The 15,000-nt window shown below is 45.0% G+C and overlaps 1 protein-coding gene across 1 annotated transcript in view; it reads left to right on the forward strand.

The window, feature by feature from the left end:
- LOC110515606 (ankyrin-2) overlaps positions 1-15,000 on the forward strand; it is a 199,104-nt gene that overhangs the window by 97,085 nt on the left and 87,019 nt on the right. The window contains exons 11-23 of the mRNA XM_036934160.1: positions 126-224; positions 956-1,153; positions 1,755-1,952; positions 3,681-3,779; positions 4,235-4,432; positions 7,082-7,180; positions 8,609-8,707; positions 9,937-10,134; positions 10,800-10,898; positions 11,023-11,121; positions 12,079-12,177; positions 12,584-12,682; positions 13,022-13,097. Coding sequence (XP_036790055.1) covers positions 126-224; positions 956-1,153; positions 1,755-1,952; positions 3,681-3,779; positions 4,235-4,432; positions 7,082-7,180; positions 8,609-8,707; positions 9,937-10,134; positions 10,800-10,898; positions 11,023-11,121; positions 12,079-12,177; positions 12,584-12,682; positions 13,022-13,097 — 1,660 coding nt within the window. The remainder of the gene's footprint in view (positions 1-125; positions 225-955; positions 1,154-1,754; positions 1,953-3,680; positions 3,780-4,234; positions 4,433-7,081; positions 7,181-8,608; positions 8,708-9,936; positions 10,135-10,799; positions 10,899-11,022; positions 11,122-12,078; positions 12,178-12,583; positions 12,683-13,021; positions 13,098-15,000) is intronic.

Consider the following 15,000-nt stretch of genomic DNA (forward strand, 5'->3'; position numbering starts at 1 on the left):
CTACTAATGTATTATATGTTTCATCCCTCTGGCTCCACCTGCTGTTGGACACTTTCTTGTCTGGAACAGGGATACTTAAGCGTGCGTGTGTGTGTGTGGCGTGTGTGTGTGTGTGTGTCTCTCAGGACGGCCTCACTCCTCTACATTGTGCAGCGCGGAGTGGACATGATCCCGCCATAGAACTGCTGCTGGAGAGAGGAGCACCCATACTGGCTAGGACCAAGGTACACACACACACACACCAAATACACACCACACACACACACACATACATACAGTATATACAAACAAATACACACACACACAAAACACATGCACACACACGCGCGTTATTTCATATGATTTTGATTAGATTTATTTTGTCATGCGTTATGACACTGTTATGGAGTCAGGAAGTAAACTGTTACAGTACGGAGTCACAGAAATCTAACAATAATTATATTATCTCTCTCCCCTTCTCTCCCTCTGTCCCTCCTTCCCTCCCTCTCTCTCTCACTCCCTATCTCCACCCTCTCCCTCGCTCTCTCTCTCCCCCATTCCTCAACCTTCGGACCTACCTCTCTCTCCCCCTCCCTCTTTCTCTCCCTCTATGTCTCTCTCGCTCCCTCCCTCCCTCCCTCCCCCCTCTCCCCCTCTCTCCCCTCCCCCTCCCTCTCTCCCCTCCCTCTCTCTCCCTTCCCTCTCTCCCCCCTCCCTCTTTCTCTCCCTCTCTGTCTCTCTCGCTCTCTCCCTCCCTCCCCCCTTTCCCCCTCCCCCCTCTCTCCCCCCTCCCTCTCCCCCTCTCTCCCCTCCCCCTCCCTCTCTCCCCTCCCTCTCTCTCCCCCTCCCTCCCTCTTTCCCTCTCTCTCCCTCCCTCCCCCTCTCTCCTCTCCCCCTCCCTCTCTCCCCTCCCTCCCCCCTCTCCCCCTCCCTCCCTCTCTCTCCCTCCCTCCCCCTATCTCCCCTCCCCCTATAGAACGGTCTCTCCCCCCTCCACATGTCGGCCCAGGGAGACCATGTGGAGTGTGTCAAACACCTGCTGCAGCACAAGGCGCCTGTTGATGATGTCACCCTGGACTACCTGACAGCGCTACATGTCGCCGCCCACTGTGGTCACTACCGAGTCACCAAGCTGCTGCTGGACAAGAGGGCCAACCCCAACGTTAGGGCTCTGGTACGGATCTAATACACACACACACACACACACACACACACACACACACACACACACACTGGTACAGACCTAATACACACACACACACACTGGTACAGACCTAATACACACACACACACACACACACACACACACACACTCACACTGGTTAAAACCTAATACACACACACACACACACAGACAGAGAAAGTCACTGGTACAGATCTAATACGTTTCCCCCCCAACGTTGCTGTGTGTTGTGTTTCTGTGTGTTGTGTTTCTGTGCATTGTGTTGCCGTGTGTTGTGTTTCTGTGTGTTGTGTTGCCGTGTGTTGTGTTTCTGTGTGTTGTGTTTCTGTGTGTTGTGTTTCTGTGTGTTGTGTTTCTGTGTGTTGTGTTTCTGTGTGTTGTGTTTCTGTGTGTTGTGATTCTGTGTGTTGTGTTTCTGTGTGTTGTGATTCTGTGTGTTGTGTTTCTGTGTGTTGTGATTCTGTGTGTTGTGTTTCTGTGTGTTGTGTTTCTGTGTGTTGTGATTCTGTGTGTTGTGTTTCTGTGTGTTGTGATTCTTTGTGTTGTGTTTCTGTGTGTTGTGACTCTGTGTGTTGTGTTTCTGTGTGTCCAGAATGGCTTCACTCCGCTCCACATCGCCTGCAAGAAGAACCGCGTGAAGGTGATGGAGCTGCTGGTGAAATACGGAGCCTCCGTCCAGGCCGTCACGGAGTCTGGCCTGACCCCCGTCCACGTCTCAGCCTTCATGGGTCACCTCAACATGGTGCTGCTGCTGCTACAGAACGGGGCCTCGCCGGACGTCTGCAACATCGTCAGTACCGACACGATCAAATCACAACGTTATCGGTCCTTAACAGATGTTATTACGGGGGGTAGTGAAATGCCTGTGTTTCTAGCTCCAACAGTGCAGTAATATCTAACTAAATGCTTGTGTTCCCAGCTCCAACAGTACAGTAATATCTAACTAAATGCTTGTGTTTCTAGCTCCAATAGTGCAGTAATATCTAACTAAATGCTGGTGTTTCTAGCTCCAACAGTACAGTAATATCTAGCTAAATGCTTGTGTTTCTAGCTCCAACAGTACAGTAATATCTAACTAAATGCTTGTGTTTCTAGCTCCAATAGTGCAGTAATATCTAGCTTAATGCTTGTGTTTCTAGCTCCAATAGTGCAGTAATATCTAGCTTAATGCTTGTGTTTCTAGCTCCAACAGTGCAGTAATATCTAGCTTAATGCTTGTGTTTCTAGCTCCAACAGTGCAGTAATATCTAGCTAAATGCCTGTGTTTCTAGCTCCAACAGTGCAGTATTATCTAGCTTAATGCTTGTGTTTCTAGCTCCAACAGTGCAGTAATATCTAACTAAATGCTTGTGTTCCTAGCTCCAACAGTGCAGTAATATCTAGCTTAATGCTTGTGTTTCTAGCTCCAACAGTGCAGTAATATCTAGCTAAATGCCTGTGTTTCTAGCTCCAACAGTACAGTAATATCTAACTAAATGCTTGTGTTCCTAGCTCCAACAGTGCAGTAATATCTAGCTTAATGCTTGTGTTTCTAGCTCCAACAGTGCAGTAATATCTAGCTAAATGCCTGTGTTTCTAGCTCCAACAGTGCAGTAATATCTAACTAAATGCTTGTGTTTCTAGCTCCAACAGTGCAGTAATATCTAACTAAATGCTTGTGTTCCTAGCTCCAACAGTGCAGTAATATCTAGCTTAATGCTTGTGTTTCTAGCTCCAACAGTGCAGTAATATCTAGCTAAATGCCTGTGTTTCTAGCTCCAACAGTACAGTAATATCTAACTAAATGCTTGTGTTCCTAGCTCCAACAGTGCAGTAATATCTAGCTTAATGCTGGTGTTTCTAGCTCCAACAGTGCAGTAATATCTAGCTTAATGCTGGTGTTTCTAGCTCCAACAGTGCAGTAGTATCTAGCTTAATGCTGGTGTTTCTAGCTCCAACAGTGCAGTAATATCTAACAATACACAACAACACCCAAATCTAAAAGTAAAAGAATGAAATTAAGAAATATATAAATATTAGGACGAGAAATGTCAAAGTAGTATTGACTAAAATACAGTAGAATACAGGATGTAAATGATGAGTAAAGCAGTAGTGTAAACATTATTAAAGTGACCAGTGATTCCATGTCTACAAATCGACACACCCACTTCCTGGGTTTTACAGTCGGTATTGACCAACCACAGCAGCTCTTTTAGCTGGTAGTGGGTGTGGTTGTGTTTGTGTGTGTTCTAATGATGTGTGTTCTAATGATGTGTGTTCTAATGATGTGTGTTCTAATGATGTGTGTTCTAATGATGTGTGTTCTAATAATGTGTGTTCTAATGATGTGTGTTCTAATGATGTGTGTTCTAATGATGTGTGTTCTAATGATGTGTGTTCTAATGATGTGTGTGTGTGTGTGTGTGTGTGTGTGTGTGTGTGTGTGTGTGTGTGTGTGTGTGTGTGTGTGTGTGTGTGTGTGTGTGTGTGTGTGTGTGTGTGTGTGTGTGTGTGTGTGTGTGTGTGTGTGTGTGTGTAGCGTGGTGAGACAGCGTTACACATGGCGGCCCGTGCTGGTCAGATAGAGGTGGTTCGATGTCTCCTGAGGAACGGAGCTCTGGTCGACGCCATGGCAAGAGTGAGTCATTTAGTTTGTTGGGGGGGATTTCTACTTGCGAATGACAGCCAATCGTAATACAGGGAGTTGTACACACAACTGGTAACAACTGGCCAGACAGACCAGTCACAGTGACAACTGGCCAGACAGACCAGTCACTATAATAACTGACCAGACCAGTCACAGTAACAACTGGCCAGACAGACCAGTCACAGTAACAACTGGCCAGACAGACCAGTCACTTACAGAAAGGATTCACTTACTGGTGTGTAGTTGACATTTGGCGCTTTCTACAGGTGAAACATGACTTGTATAACTAGGGAAGGAAATTAAGCTTAGCCCACTAGCTCGAGGTCAGTCATTTTTAGACCGGCTAGTTGAACACTTGCCAAACTATCCCGTTGGCTAATGAGGGCTAGTTTACATGGTGGTTTAACCAGCCGAGCACAGCACCCTAAAGCCTTCAGTCCCTGTAGGAGGACCAGACCCCCCTCCACATCGCGTCCCGTCTGGGGAAGGCAGAGATCGTCCAGCTGTTACTGCAGCACATGGCTCATCCCGACGCCTCCACTACTAATGGATACAGTCCTCTGCACATCGCTGCCAGGGAGGGACAGTTAGAGACCACCGCTGTGTTGTTGGAGGCTGGGGCTTCACACTCACTGGCTACCAAGGTAGGATACGCACACACACACGCACACACACACACGCACACACGCACATGCACACGGGCACACACACACACACACACATATACACACAAATACACACACACACACACACAAACACACACACACACACATACACACACACATATGCGCACGCACGCACGCACATACACACAAAACTCTACACACACACACATATAACTGTACACACACACACACACACGCATAACTCTACACACACACACACACACACACACACACACACACACACACACATAACTCTATATATACTCACACAGTGCTGTATCTGTCTCCTCTACATGTATCCTCCCTTACAGAAAGGATTCACTCCTCTACATGTATCCTCCCTTACAGAAAGGATTCACTCCTCTACATGTATCCTCCCTTACAGAAAGGATTCACTCCTCTACATGTATCCTCCCTAACAGAAAGGATTCACCCCTCTACATGTATCCTCCCTAACAGAAAGGATTCACTCCTCTACATGTATCCTCCCTAACAGAAAGGATTCACCCCTCTACATGTATCCTCCCTAACAGAAATGATTCACTCCTCTACATGTATCCTCCCTTACAGAAAGGATTCACTCCTCTACATGTATCCTCCTCCCTTACAGAAAGGATTCACTCCTCTACATGTATCCTCCCTAACAGAAAGGATTCACTCCTCTACATGTATCCTCCCTAACAGAAAGGATTCACTCCTCTACATGTATCCTCCCTAACAGAAAGGATTCACTCCTCTACATGTATCCTCCCTAACAGAAAGGATTCACCCCTCTACATGTATCCTCCCTTACAGAAAGGATTCACTCCTCTACATGTATCCTCCTCCCTTACAGAAAGGATTCACTCCTCTACATGTATCCTCCCTAACAGAAAGGATTCACTCCTCTACATGTATCCTCCCTAACAGAAAGGATTCACTCCTCTACATATATCATCCTCCCTTACAGAAAGGATTCACTCCTCTACATATATCCTCCCTCCTTACAGAAAGGATTCACTCCTCTACATATATCCTCCCTCCTTACAGAAAGGATTCACTCCTCTACATGTATCCTCCCCCCTTACAGAAAGGATTCACTCCTCTACATGTATCCTCCCCCCTTACAGAAAGGATTCACTCCTCTACATGTATCCTCCCCCCTTACAGAAAGGATTCACTCCTCTACATGTATCCTCCCTAACAGAAATGATTCACCCCTCTACATGTATCCTCCCCTCTAACAGAAAGGATTCACTCCTCTACATGTATCCTCCCCCCTAACAGAAAGGATTCACTCCTCTACATGTATCCCCCTCCCTAACATAAAGGATTCACTCCTCTACATGTATCCTCCCCCCTAACAGAAAGGATTCACTCCTCTACATGTATCCTCCCTTACAGAAAGGATTCACTCCTCTACATGTATCCTCCCACCTTCCAGAAAGGATTCACTCCTCTACATGTATCCTCCCTTACAGAAAGGATTCACTCCTCTACATGTATCATCCCCCTTACAGAAAGGATTCACTCCTCTACATGTATCCTCCTCCCTTACAGAAAGGATTCACTCCTCTACATGTATCCTCCCTTACAGAAAGGATTCACTCCTCTACATATATCCTCCCTAACAGAAAGGATTCACTCCTCTACATGTATCCTCCCTTACATAAACGATTCACTCCTCTACATGTATCCTCCCCCCTTACAGAAAGGATTCACTCCTCTACATGTATCCTCCCCCCTTACAGAAATGATTAACTCCTCTACATGTGTCCTCCCCCCTTACAGAAAGGATTCACTCCTCTACATGTATCCCCCCCCCTAACAGAAAGGATTCACTCCTCTACATGTATCCTCCCTCCTTACAGAAAGGATTCACTCCTCTACATGTATCCTCCCCCCTAACAGAAAGGATTCACTCCTCTACATGCATCCTCCCTGACAGAAAGGATTCACCCCTCTACATGTATCCTCCCTGACAGAAAGGATTCACCCCTCTACATGTATCCTCCCTAACAGAAAGGATTCACTCCTCTACATGTATCCTCCCCCTTACAGAAATGATTCACTCCTCTAAATGTATCCTCCTCCCTAACAGAAAGGATTCACCCCTCTACATGTATCCTCCTCCCTTACAGAAAGGATTCACACCTCTACATGTATCCTCCCCCTTACAGAAATGATTCACTCCTCTAAATGTATCCTCCTCCCTAACAGAAAGGATTCACCCCTCTACATGTATCCTCCTCCCTTACAGAAATGATTCACACCTCTACATGTATCCTCCCCCCTAACAGAAAGGATTCACTCCTCTACATTTATCCTCCCTTACAGAAATGATTCTCTCCTCTACATGTATCCTCCCCCCTTACAGAAAGGATTCACTCCTCTACATTTATCCTCCCTTACAGAAAGGATTCTCTCCTCTACATGTATCCTCCCCCCTTACAGAAAGGATTCACTCCTCTACATGTTTCCCCCCCTTACAGAAAGGATTCTCTCCTCTACATGTATCCTCCCCCCTTACAGAAAGGATTCACTCCTCTACATGTTTCCCCCCCTTACAGAAAGGATTCACTCATCTACAGGTATCCTCCCCCCTAACAGAAATGATTCACTCCTCTACATGTATCCTCCCCCTTACAGAAAGGATTCACTCCTCTACATGTATCAGCCAAGTATGGAAGCCTGGAGGTGGCAAAACTCCTCCTGCAGCGCAAAGCTATGCCTGACGACGCCGGCAAGGTATTATCATAGACATACAGCAACTAGAGCTGGAGTTATTATAGAAATACAATAACTAGAACTGGTGAGAACACAGAAATACAGTAACTAGAACGGGTATTATCACAGAAATACAGTAACTAGAACTGGTCTTATCACAGAAATACAGTAACTAGAACTGTTATTATCACAGAAATACAGTAACTAGAACTGGTGATATTACAGAAATACAGTAACTAGAACTGGCATTAACACAGAAATACAGTAACTACAACTGGTGATATTACAGAAATACAGTAACTAGAACTGGTATTATCACAGAAATACAGTAACTAGAACTATTGTTTTCACAGAAATACAATAACTAGAACTATTGTTATCACAGAAATACAATAACAAGAACTAGTGTTAGCATAGATATTGATTATAGAAGAAGAGAGGGAGGACACAAAGAAAGAAAGAATAAAGTAAAAAATGAGAGATGACACAGAGAAGAGGAGGGAAGACATAATAGCTAGAGAGAGAAGGAGAGAAGGAGAGGAGGGAAGACAGAATAGCTAGAGAGAGAAGAAGAGGAGGAGAGGAGGGAAGACAGAATAGCTTGAGAGGGAAGGAGAGAAGGAGAGAGGGAAGACAGAATAGCTAGAGAGAGAAAAGAGAGAGCGAGATGACAGAGGAGGAGAGAGGGAAGATAGAATAGCTAGAGGGAGAAAAAAGAGAGTGAGAGATGACAGAGGAGGGGAGAGGAAAGACAGATGAGCTAGAGAGGGAAAAGAGAGGGAGAGATGACACAGAGGAGGAGAGAGGGAAGACAGAATAGCTAGAGAGAGAAAAGAGAGAGCGAGATGACAGAGGAGGAGAGAGGGAAGATAGAATAGCTAGAGGGAGAAAAAAGAGAGTGAGAGATGACAGAGGAGGGGAGAGGAAAGACAGATGAGCTAGAGAGGGAAAAGAGAGGGAGAGATGACACAGAGGAGGAGAGAGGGAAGACAGAATAGCTAGAGAGAGAAAAGAGAGAGAGAGAGATGACACAGAGGAGGAGAGAGGGAAAACAGAATAGCTAGAGAGAGAAGAAGAGAGGGAAGACAGAATAGCTAGAGAGAGAAGGAGAGGAGGGAAGACAGAATAGCTAGAGAGAGAAGGAGAGAAGGAGAGGAGGGAAGACAGAATAGCTAGAGAGAGAAGAAGAGAGGGAAGACAGAAAAGCTAGAGAGAGAAGGAGAGAAGGAGAGGAGGGAAGACAGAATAGCTAGAGAGAGAAGGAGAGAAGGAGAGGAGGGAAGACAGAATAGCTAGAGAGAGAAGAAGAGAGGGAAGACAGAATAGCTAGAGAGAGAAGGAGAGGGAGAGATGACACAGAGGAGGAGAGAGGGAAGACAGAATAGCTAGAGAGAGAAGGAGCGAGTGAGAGATGAAGGGATGAGTAATAAATGTGGTTCTCTCCTCCAGAACGGTCTGACTCCGCTGCACGTGGCAGCTCACTATGACAACCAGCAGGTGGCGCTGCTGCTGCTGGACAAAGGGGCGTCGCCCCACGCCACCGCCAAGGTGAGAAAACAACACAAAACCTGGCGGGGGAAAGACTTTCAAAAGTTTTACCATGGAAAATAACAACTTGTTTTTTTTAACGGAGATGATTAGATAGTACCTGCCTGTCCGCTTCTGGGTCCTGTTAGGTGGGGACATTTTGTTACGGAAAACAATTAAAAACCTTCTGTGGAAGAAAACAAAAACACATGTTTCGTGTTGGCCGAGTTCAGATAGTCCCTTCCTGTTTCACTCTATTTTCATATAATTACAGATACTCTATGTCCATGGATGATGACCCATAATACTGTCCCCTATATAACACTACTGTTGACCCATAATACTGCCCCCTATACAACACTACTGTTGACCCATAATACTGTCCCCTATATAACACTACTGTTGACCCATAATACTGTCCCCTATATAACACTACTGTTGACCCATAATACTGTCCCCTATACAACACTACTGTTGACCCATAAAACTGTCCCCTATATAACACTACTGTTGACCCATAATACTGTCCCCTATATAACACTACTGTTGACCCATAATACTGTCCCCTATATAACACTACTGTTGACCCATAATACTGTCCCCTATATAACACTACTGTTGACCCATAATACTGTCCCCTATATAACACTACTGTTGACCCATAATACTGTCCCCTATATAACACTACTGTTGACCCATAATACTGTCCCCTATATAACACTACTGTTGACCCATAATACTGTCCCCTATATAACACTACTGTTGACCCATAATACTGTCCCCTATATAACACTACTGTTGACCCATAATACTGTCCCCTATATAACACTACTGTTGACCCATAATACTGTCCCCTATATAACACTACTGTTGACCCATAATACTGTCCCCTATACAACACTACTGTTGACCCATAATACTGTCCCCTATATAACACTACTGTTGACCCATAATACTGTCCCCTATATAACACTACTGTTGACCCATAATACTGTCCCCTATACAACACTACTGTTGACCCATAATACTGTCCCCTATATAACACTACTGTTGACCCATAATACTGTCCCCTATATAACACTACTGTTGACCCATAATACTGTCCCCTATACAACACTACTGTTGACCCATAATACTGTCCCCTATACAACACTACTGTTGACCAGGACCCATTAAAAATAAATATTATTTAATGAACTCCTCATCTCAGAACCTGGTGTTTCTTGTTGAAGTATCTTCTCTGCTCTCAGAACGGATACACCCCACTCCACATCGCTGCCAAGAAGAACCAGACGTCCGTCGCCTCGTCTCTGCTGCAGTACGGAGCGGAGACCAACGTCCTGACCAAGCAGGGGGTCACCCCTCTACACCTTGCCTCACAGGAGGGGCACAGTGATATGACCAGTCTGCTGCTGGACAAGGGGGCACATGTCAACACTCCCACTAAGGTAGGGGGGGGCACACGTCAACACTCCCACTAAGGTAGGGGGGGGGGGGACACGTCAATACTCCCACTAAGGTAGGGGGGGGGGGGGGGGACATGTCAATACTCCCACTAAGGTAGGGGGGGGGGACAGAGACTCACACAAACACACACTTAGCAGAGTCGTTGCACACATCCTAAAATGCACTCTTTGGCATATACAATACATTCTCTCCCATCTCTCTCTCCCCTCTCCATCTCTCTCTCCTTGCCACCTCTCTCTCCAACTCTCCCTCTCTCCTCCTCCTTCTCTGTCTCCAACTCTCCCATCTCTCTCTCAAACTCTCCCTCTCTCTCCCCCTCCATCTCTCTCCAACTATCCCTCTCTCTCTCCCCTCCATCTCTCTCTCCAACGCTCCCTCTCTCTCTCTCTCCAACTCTCCCTCTCCCTCTCTCTCTCTCTCCAACTCTCCCTCTCTCTCTTCCCCTCCATCTCTCTCTCCAACTCTGTCTTTCTCTCCATCTCTCTGTCTCTCCCCTCTCTCTAAATGTCTCTCTCTCTGGGTATCTTTCTCTCTCTCCACTCTCTCTAAATGCCTCTCTCTCTGGGTATCTCTCTCTCCCCTCTCTCTAAATGTCTCTCTCTCTGGGTACCTCTGTCTCTCCCTTCATCTCTCTCCCCTCTCTCAGAGTGGTCTGACACCCCTCCACCTCACGGCCCAGGAGGACAGAGTGAATGCAGCAGAAGTTCTGGCCAAACGTGATGCTAACCTGGACCAGCAAACCAAAGTACACACACACACACGCACGCACGCATGCACACACACACACGCACACGCACGCACGCACGCGCACACGCACACGCACACACACACTTTATTTTTTTCTAAGGTCTTTCTCTCATCTTCCTCAGCTCGGCTACACTCCTCTCATTGTTGCCTGTCACTATGGAAACGTAAAGATGGTCAACTTCCTCTTGCAGCAGGGCGCCAGTGTCAACGCCAAAACCAAGGTACCAGAGTTTACTATTGGAACGGGTAAGGTACCAGAGTTTAATATTGGAACGGGTAAGGTACCAGAGTTTAATATTGGAACGGGTTAGGTACCAGAGTTTAATATTGGAACGGGTAAGGTACCAGAGTTTAATATTGGAACGGGTAAGGTACCAGAGTTTAATATTGGAACGGGTTAGGTACCAGAGTTTAATATTGGAACGGGTAAGGTACCAGAGTTTAATATTGGAACGGGTAAGGTACCAGAGTTTAATATTGGAACGGGTAAGGTACCAGAGTTTAATATTGGAACGGGTAAGGTACCAGAGTTTAATATTGGAACGGGTAAGGTACCAGAGTTTAATATTGGAACGGGTAAGGTACCAGAGTTTAATATTGGAACGGGTTAGGTACCAGAGTTTAATATTGGAACGGGTAAGGTACCAGAGTTTAATATTGGAACGGGTTAGGTACCAGAGTTTAATATTGGAACGGGTAAGGTACCAGAGTTTAATATTGGAACGGGTAAGGTACCAGAGTTTAATATTGGAACGGGTAAGGTACCAGAGTTTAATATTGGAACGGGTAAGGTACCAGAGTTTACTATTGGAATGGGTAAGGTACCAGAGTTTAATATTGGAACGGGTAAGGTACCAGAGTTTAATATTGGAACGGGTAAGGTACCAGAGTTTAATATTGGAACGGGTAAGGTACCAGAGTTTAATATTGGAACGGGTAAGGTACCAGAGTTTAATATTGGAACGGGTTAGGTACCGCTCCAGTAGCAGACTGACAGTTAGTGACCGTTGGTGACCGTTAGGATTTAAATATTTAAAACCCAACTGTCTGTCTCTCGTGTTCTCGTTCCTTCTGTTTTCTATTTCAGTGTGTGTGTGTGTGTGTGTGTGTGTGTATAATATGTATGTATAGTGTGTATTTGATGTCAGTGTTTAAAACTCAACTGTCTGTGTCTCCAGAACGGTTACACTCCACTTCACCAGGCAGCACAGCAGGGACACACACACATCATCAACGTCCTGTTGCAACATGGAGCGACACCCAACACTACCACTGCTGTAAGAACACACACACACACACACACACACACACACACACACACACACACACACACACACACACACCGTTTGATTAGATGTTTGATTCTCTCTCTCCCTTCTCTCCTTCCTTCCTTCCTTCCTTCCCTCTCTCTCTCACTCTTCCTCTCCCGCGTTTTCACACTCTCGTTCTCTCTCCCTCCCCCTCTCTCTCGCACTCTCTATCCTTCCTCCCTCTCTCCCTCTCTCTCTCTCTCTCTCTCTCTCTCCCTCCCCCTCTCTCTCACACTCTCTATCCTTCCTCCCTCTCTCTCTCCCTCATTACCCCCCCCCTCTTCCTCCCCCTCTCTCTCTCCCCCTCTCTCTCCCTCATTACCCCCTCTCCCTCTCTCCCCCCTCTCTCCCTCCCCCTCTCTCTCTCTGTCAGAATGGGAACACTGCTCTGTCCATTGCCAGGCGTCTGGGTTACATATCTGTCGTTGACACTCTGAAGGTCGTCACAGAAGAGGTCATCACCACGACAACGGTATGTGACCCCTCGTGACGCTTCCAGGTAGAAGGGTTTCCCCCTCACCTCAGATCAGCTTACCCCTTCTCATATCCTAACCTTAACCATTTAGCAGGGGAAATAGTCAAACTGACGTTAGATCAGTGTGTTAGGGATGAACACGGTCCTCTGTCTGTCACAACAGTACCAGCTTGTTTTCCGTCCATGACTTCACAACTTTCACACAACAACAACAAAACAATACAGAATATAATTTGTGTTTCTATGGTTACAACCCTCTGGTTCTAACGGGCTGAATCCTTGTTCTCTTTTTTTCCCCCCCTGGTTGTGATTGGCTTGGAATCCCTGTGCTGACAGACTGTGACATCAGAGAAACACAAGATGAATGTTCCGGAAACCATGACGGAGATACTGGACGTGTCGGATGAGGAGGGTGAGTTCCTTTAGATTACATCTAAATAAGTACTGTGATTGAGACAGACAATAGGCTTTACAGACAAACACACTTTTTAGAGGAGGACACTAACAGAGATAATATATAAATAAATACTGTGGTTGAGACAGACAAGAGGCTTTACAGACAAACACACTTTTTAGAGGAGGACACTAACAGAGATAATATATAAATAAATACTGTGGTTGAGACAGACAAGAGACTTTACAGACAAACACACTTTTTAGAGGAGGACACTAACAGAGATAATATATAAATAAATACTGTGGTTGAGACAGACAAGAGACTTTACAGACAAACACCATTTTTAGAGGTGTAAAGGTGTCACACTCGTCGGATGGAGGAGACCAAGGCGCAGCGTGGTATGTGTACATTCTTATTTATTTAAAGAATGAAACACTGAACAAACTAACAAAATAACAAGACGAAACGTGAAGCTATACACTATAGTGCTGACAGGCAACTACACACAGACAAGATGCCACAAACACAAATGGGAAATGGCTACCTAAATATGATCCCCAATCAGAGACAACGATAAACAGCTATCTCTGATTGGGAACCATATCAGGCCAACATAGACATAAAAAAAAACCTAGACATACAAAACCCTAGACATACAAAAACCTAGACATACAAAAACCTAGACATACAAAAACCTAGACATACAAAAACCTAGACATACAAAACCCTAGACATTGAAAAACCCTAGACATACAAAACCCTAGACATTGAAAAACCCTAGACATACAAAACCCTAGACATACAAAAACCTAGACATACAAAACCCTAGACATACAAAACCCTAGACATACAAAACCCTAGACATACAAAACCCTAGACATACAAAACCCTAGACATACAAAAACCTAGACATACAAAACCCTAGACATTGAAAAACCCTAGACATACAAAACCCTAGACATACAAAAACCTAGACATACAAAACCCTAGACATACAAAACCCTAGACATACAAAAACCTAGACATACAAAAACCTAGACATACAAAACCCTAGATATACAAAAACCTAAACATTTAAAAACCCTAAACATTTAAAAACCCTAAACATTTAAATACCCTAGACATTTAAAAACCTGAGACATTTAAAAACCCTAGACATTTAAAAACCCTAGACATACAAAAACCTAAACATTTAAAAACCCTAAACATACAAAAAGCCCTAGACAATACAAAAATTAGCGTACCCACCCTCGTCAGTCCCTGACCCAACCAAAATGTATAGAAAACAGAGATATCTAAGATCAGGGCGTGACAAACGGTCCAGTTTGTAGTTGGTGTAGAGAGTCAGGCGCAGGACAGCAGATATGAGTAATCAACGTACTTTACTCAAAGTATACAAAATACAAAGCAATATAGCGAGCCCACAACAAAAACAGACCCGATGTACAAAGAACGATCACTCATAAACAAAACACGGGGGAACAGAGGGTTAAATAATAAACAAGTCATTGGGTGAGTGAAACCAGGTGTGTAAAGGCAAAGACAAAAGACAAAACAAATGGAAAATGAAAAGTGGATCGGCGGCGGCCAGAAGAAGGCCGGTGAAGTCGACCGCCGAACGCCGCCCGAACAAGGAGAGGCACCGACTTCGGTGGAAGTCGCGACAAGTCGGGAACACTAACAGAGATGATATATAAATAAATACTGTGATTGAGACAGACAAGAGACTTTACAGACAAACACACTTTTTAGAAGAGGACACTATAGCTATATGTTTTAAAATGACATGATCACTTCTATAATACATTCTGTGGGGGATTCTATAGCTATGTGTTCTAGAATAACATTATCATTTCTATAATACATTCTGGGGGGGATTCTATAGCTATGTGTTCTAGAATAACATCACTTCTATAAT

The sequence above is a fragment of the Oncorhynchus mykiss genome, chromosome 10 (genome assembly GCF_013265735.2).
Source record: "Oncorhynchus mykiss isolate Arlee chromosome 10, USDA_OmykA_1.1, whole genome shotgun sequence".
Taxonomy (NCBI): Eukaryota; Metazoa; Chordata; class Actinopteri; order Salmoniformes; family Salmonidae; genus Oncorhynchus; species Oncorhynchus mykiss.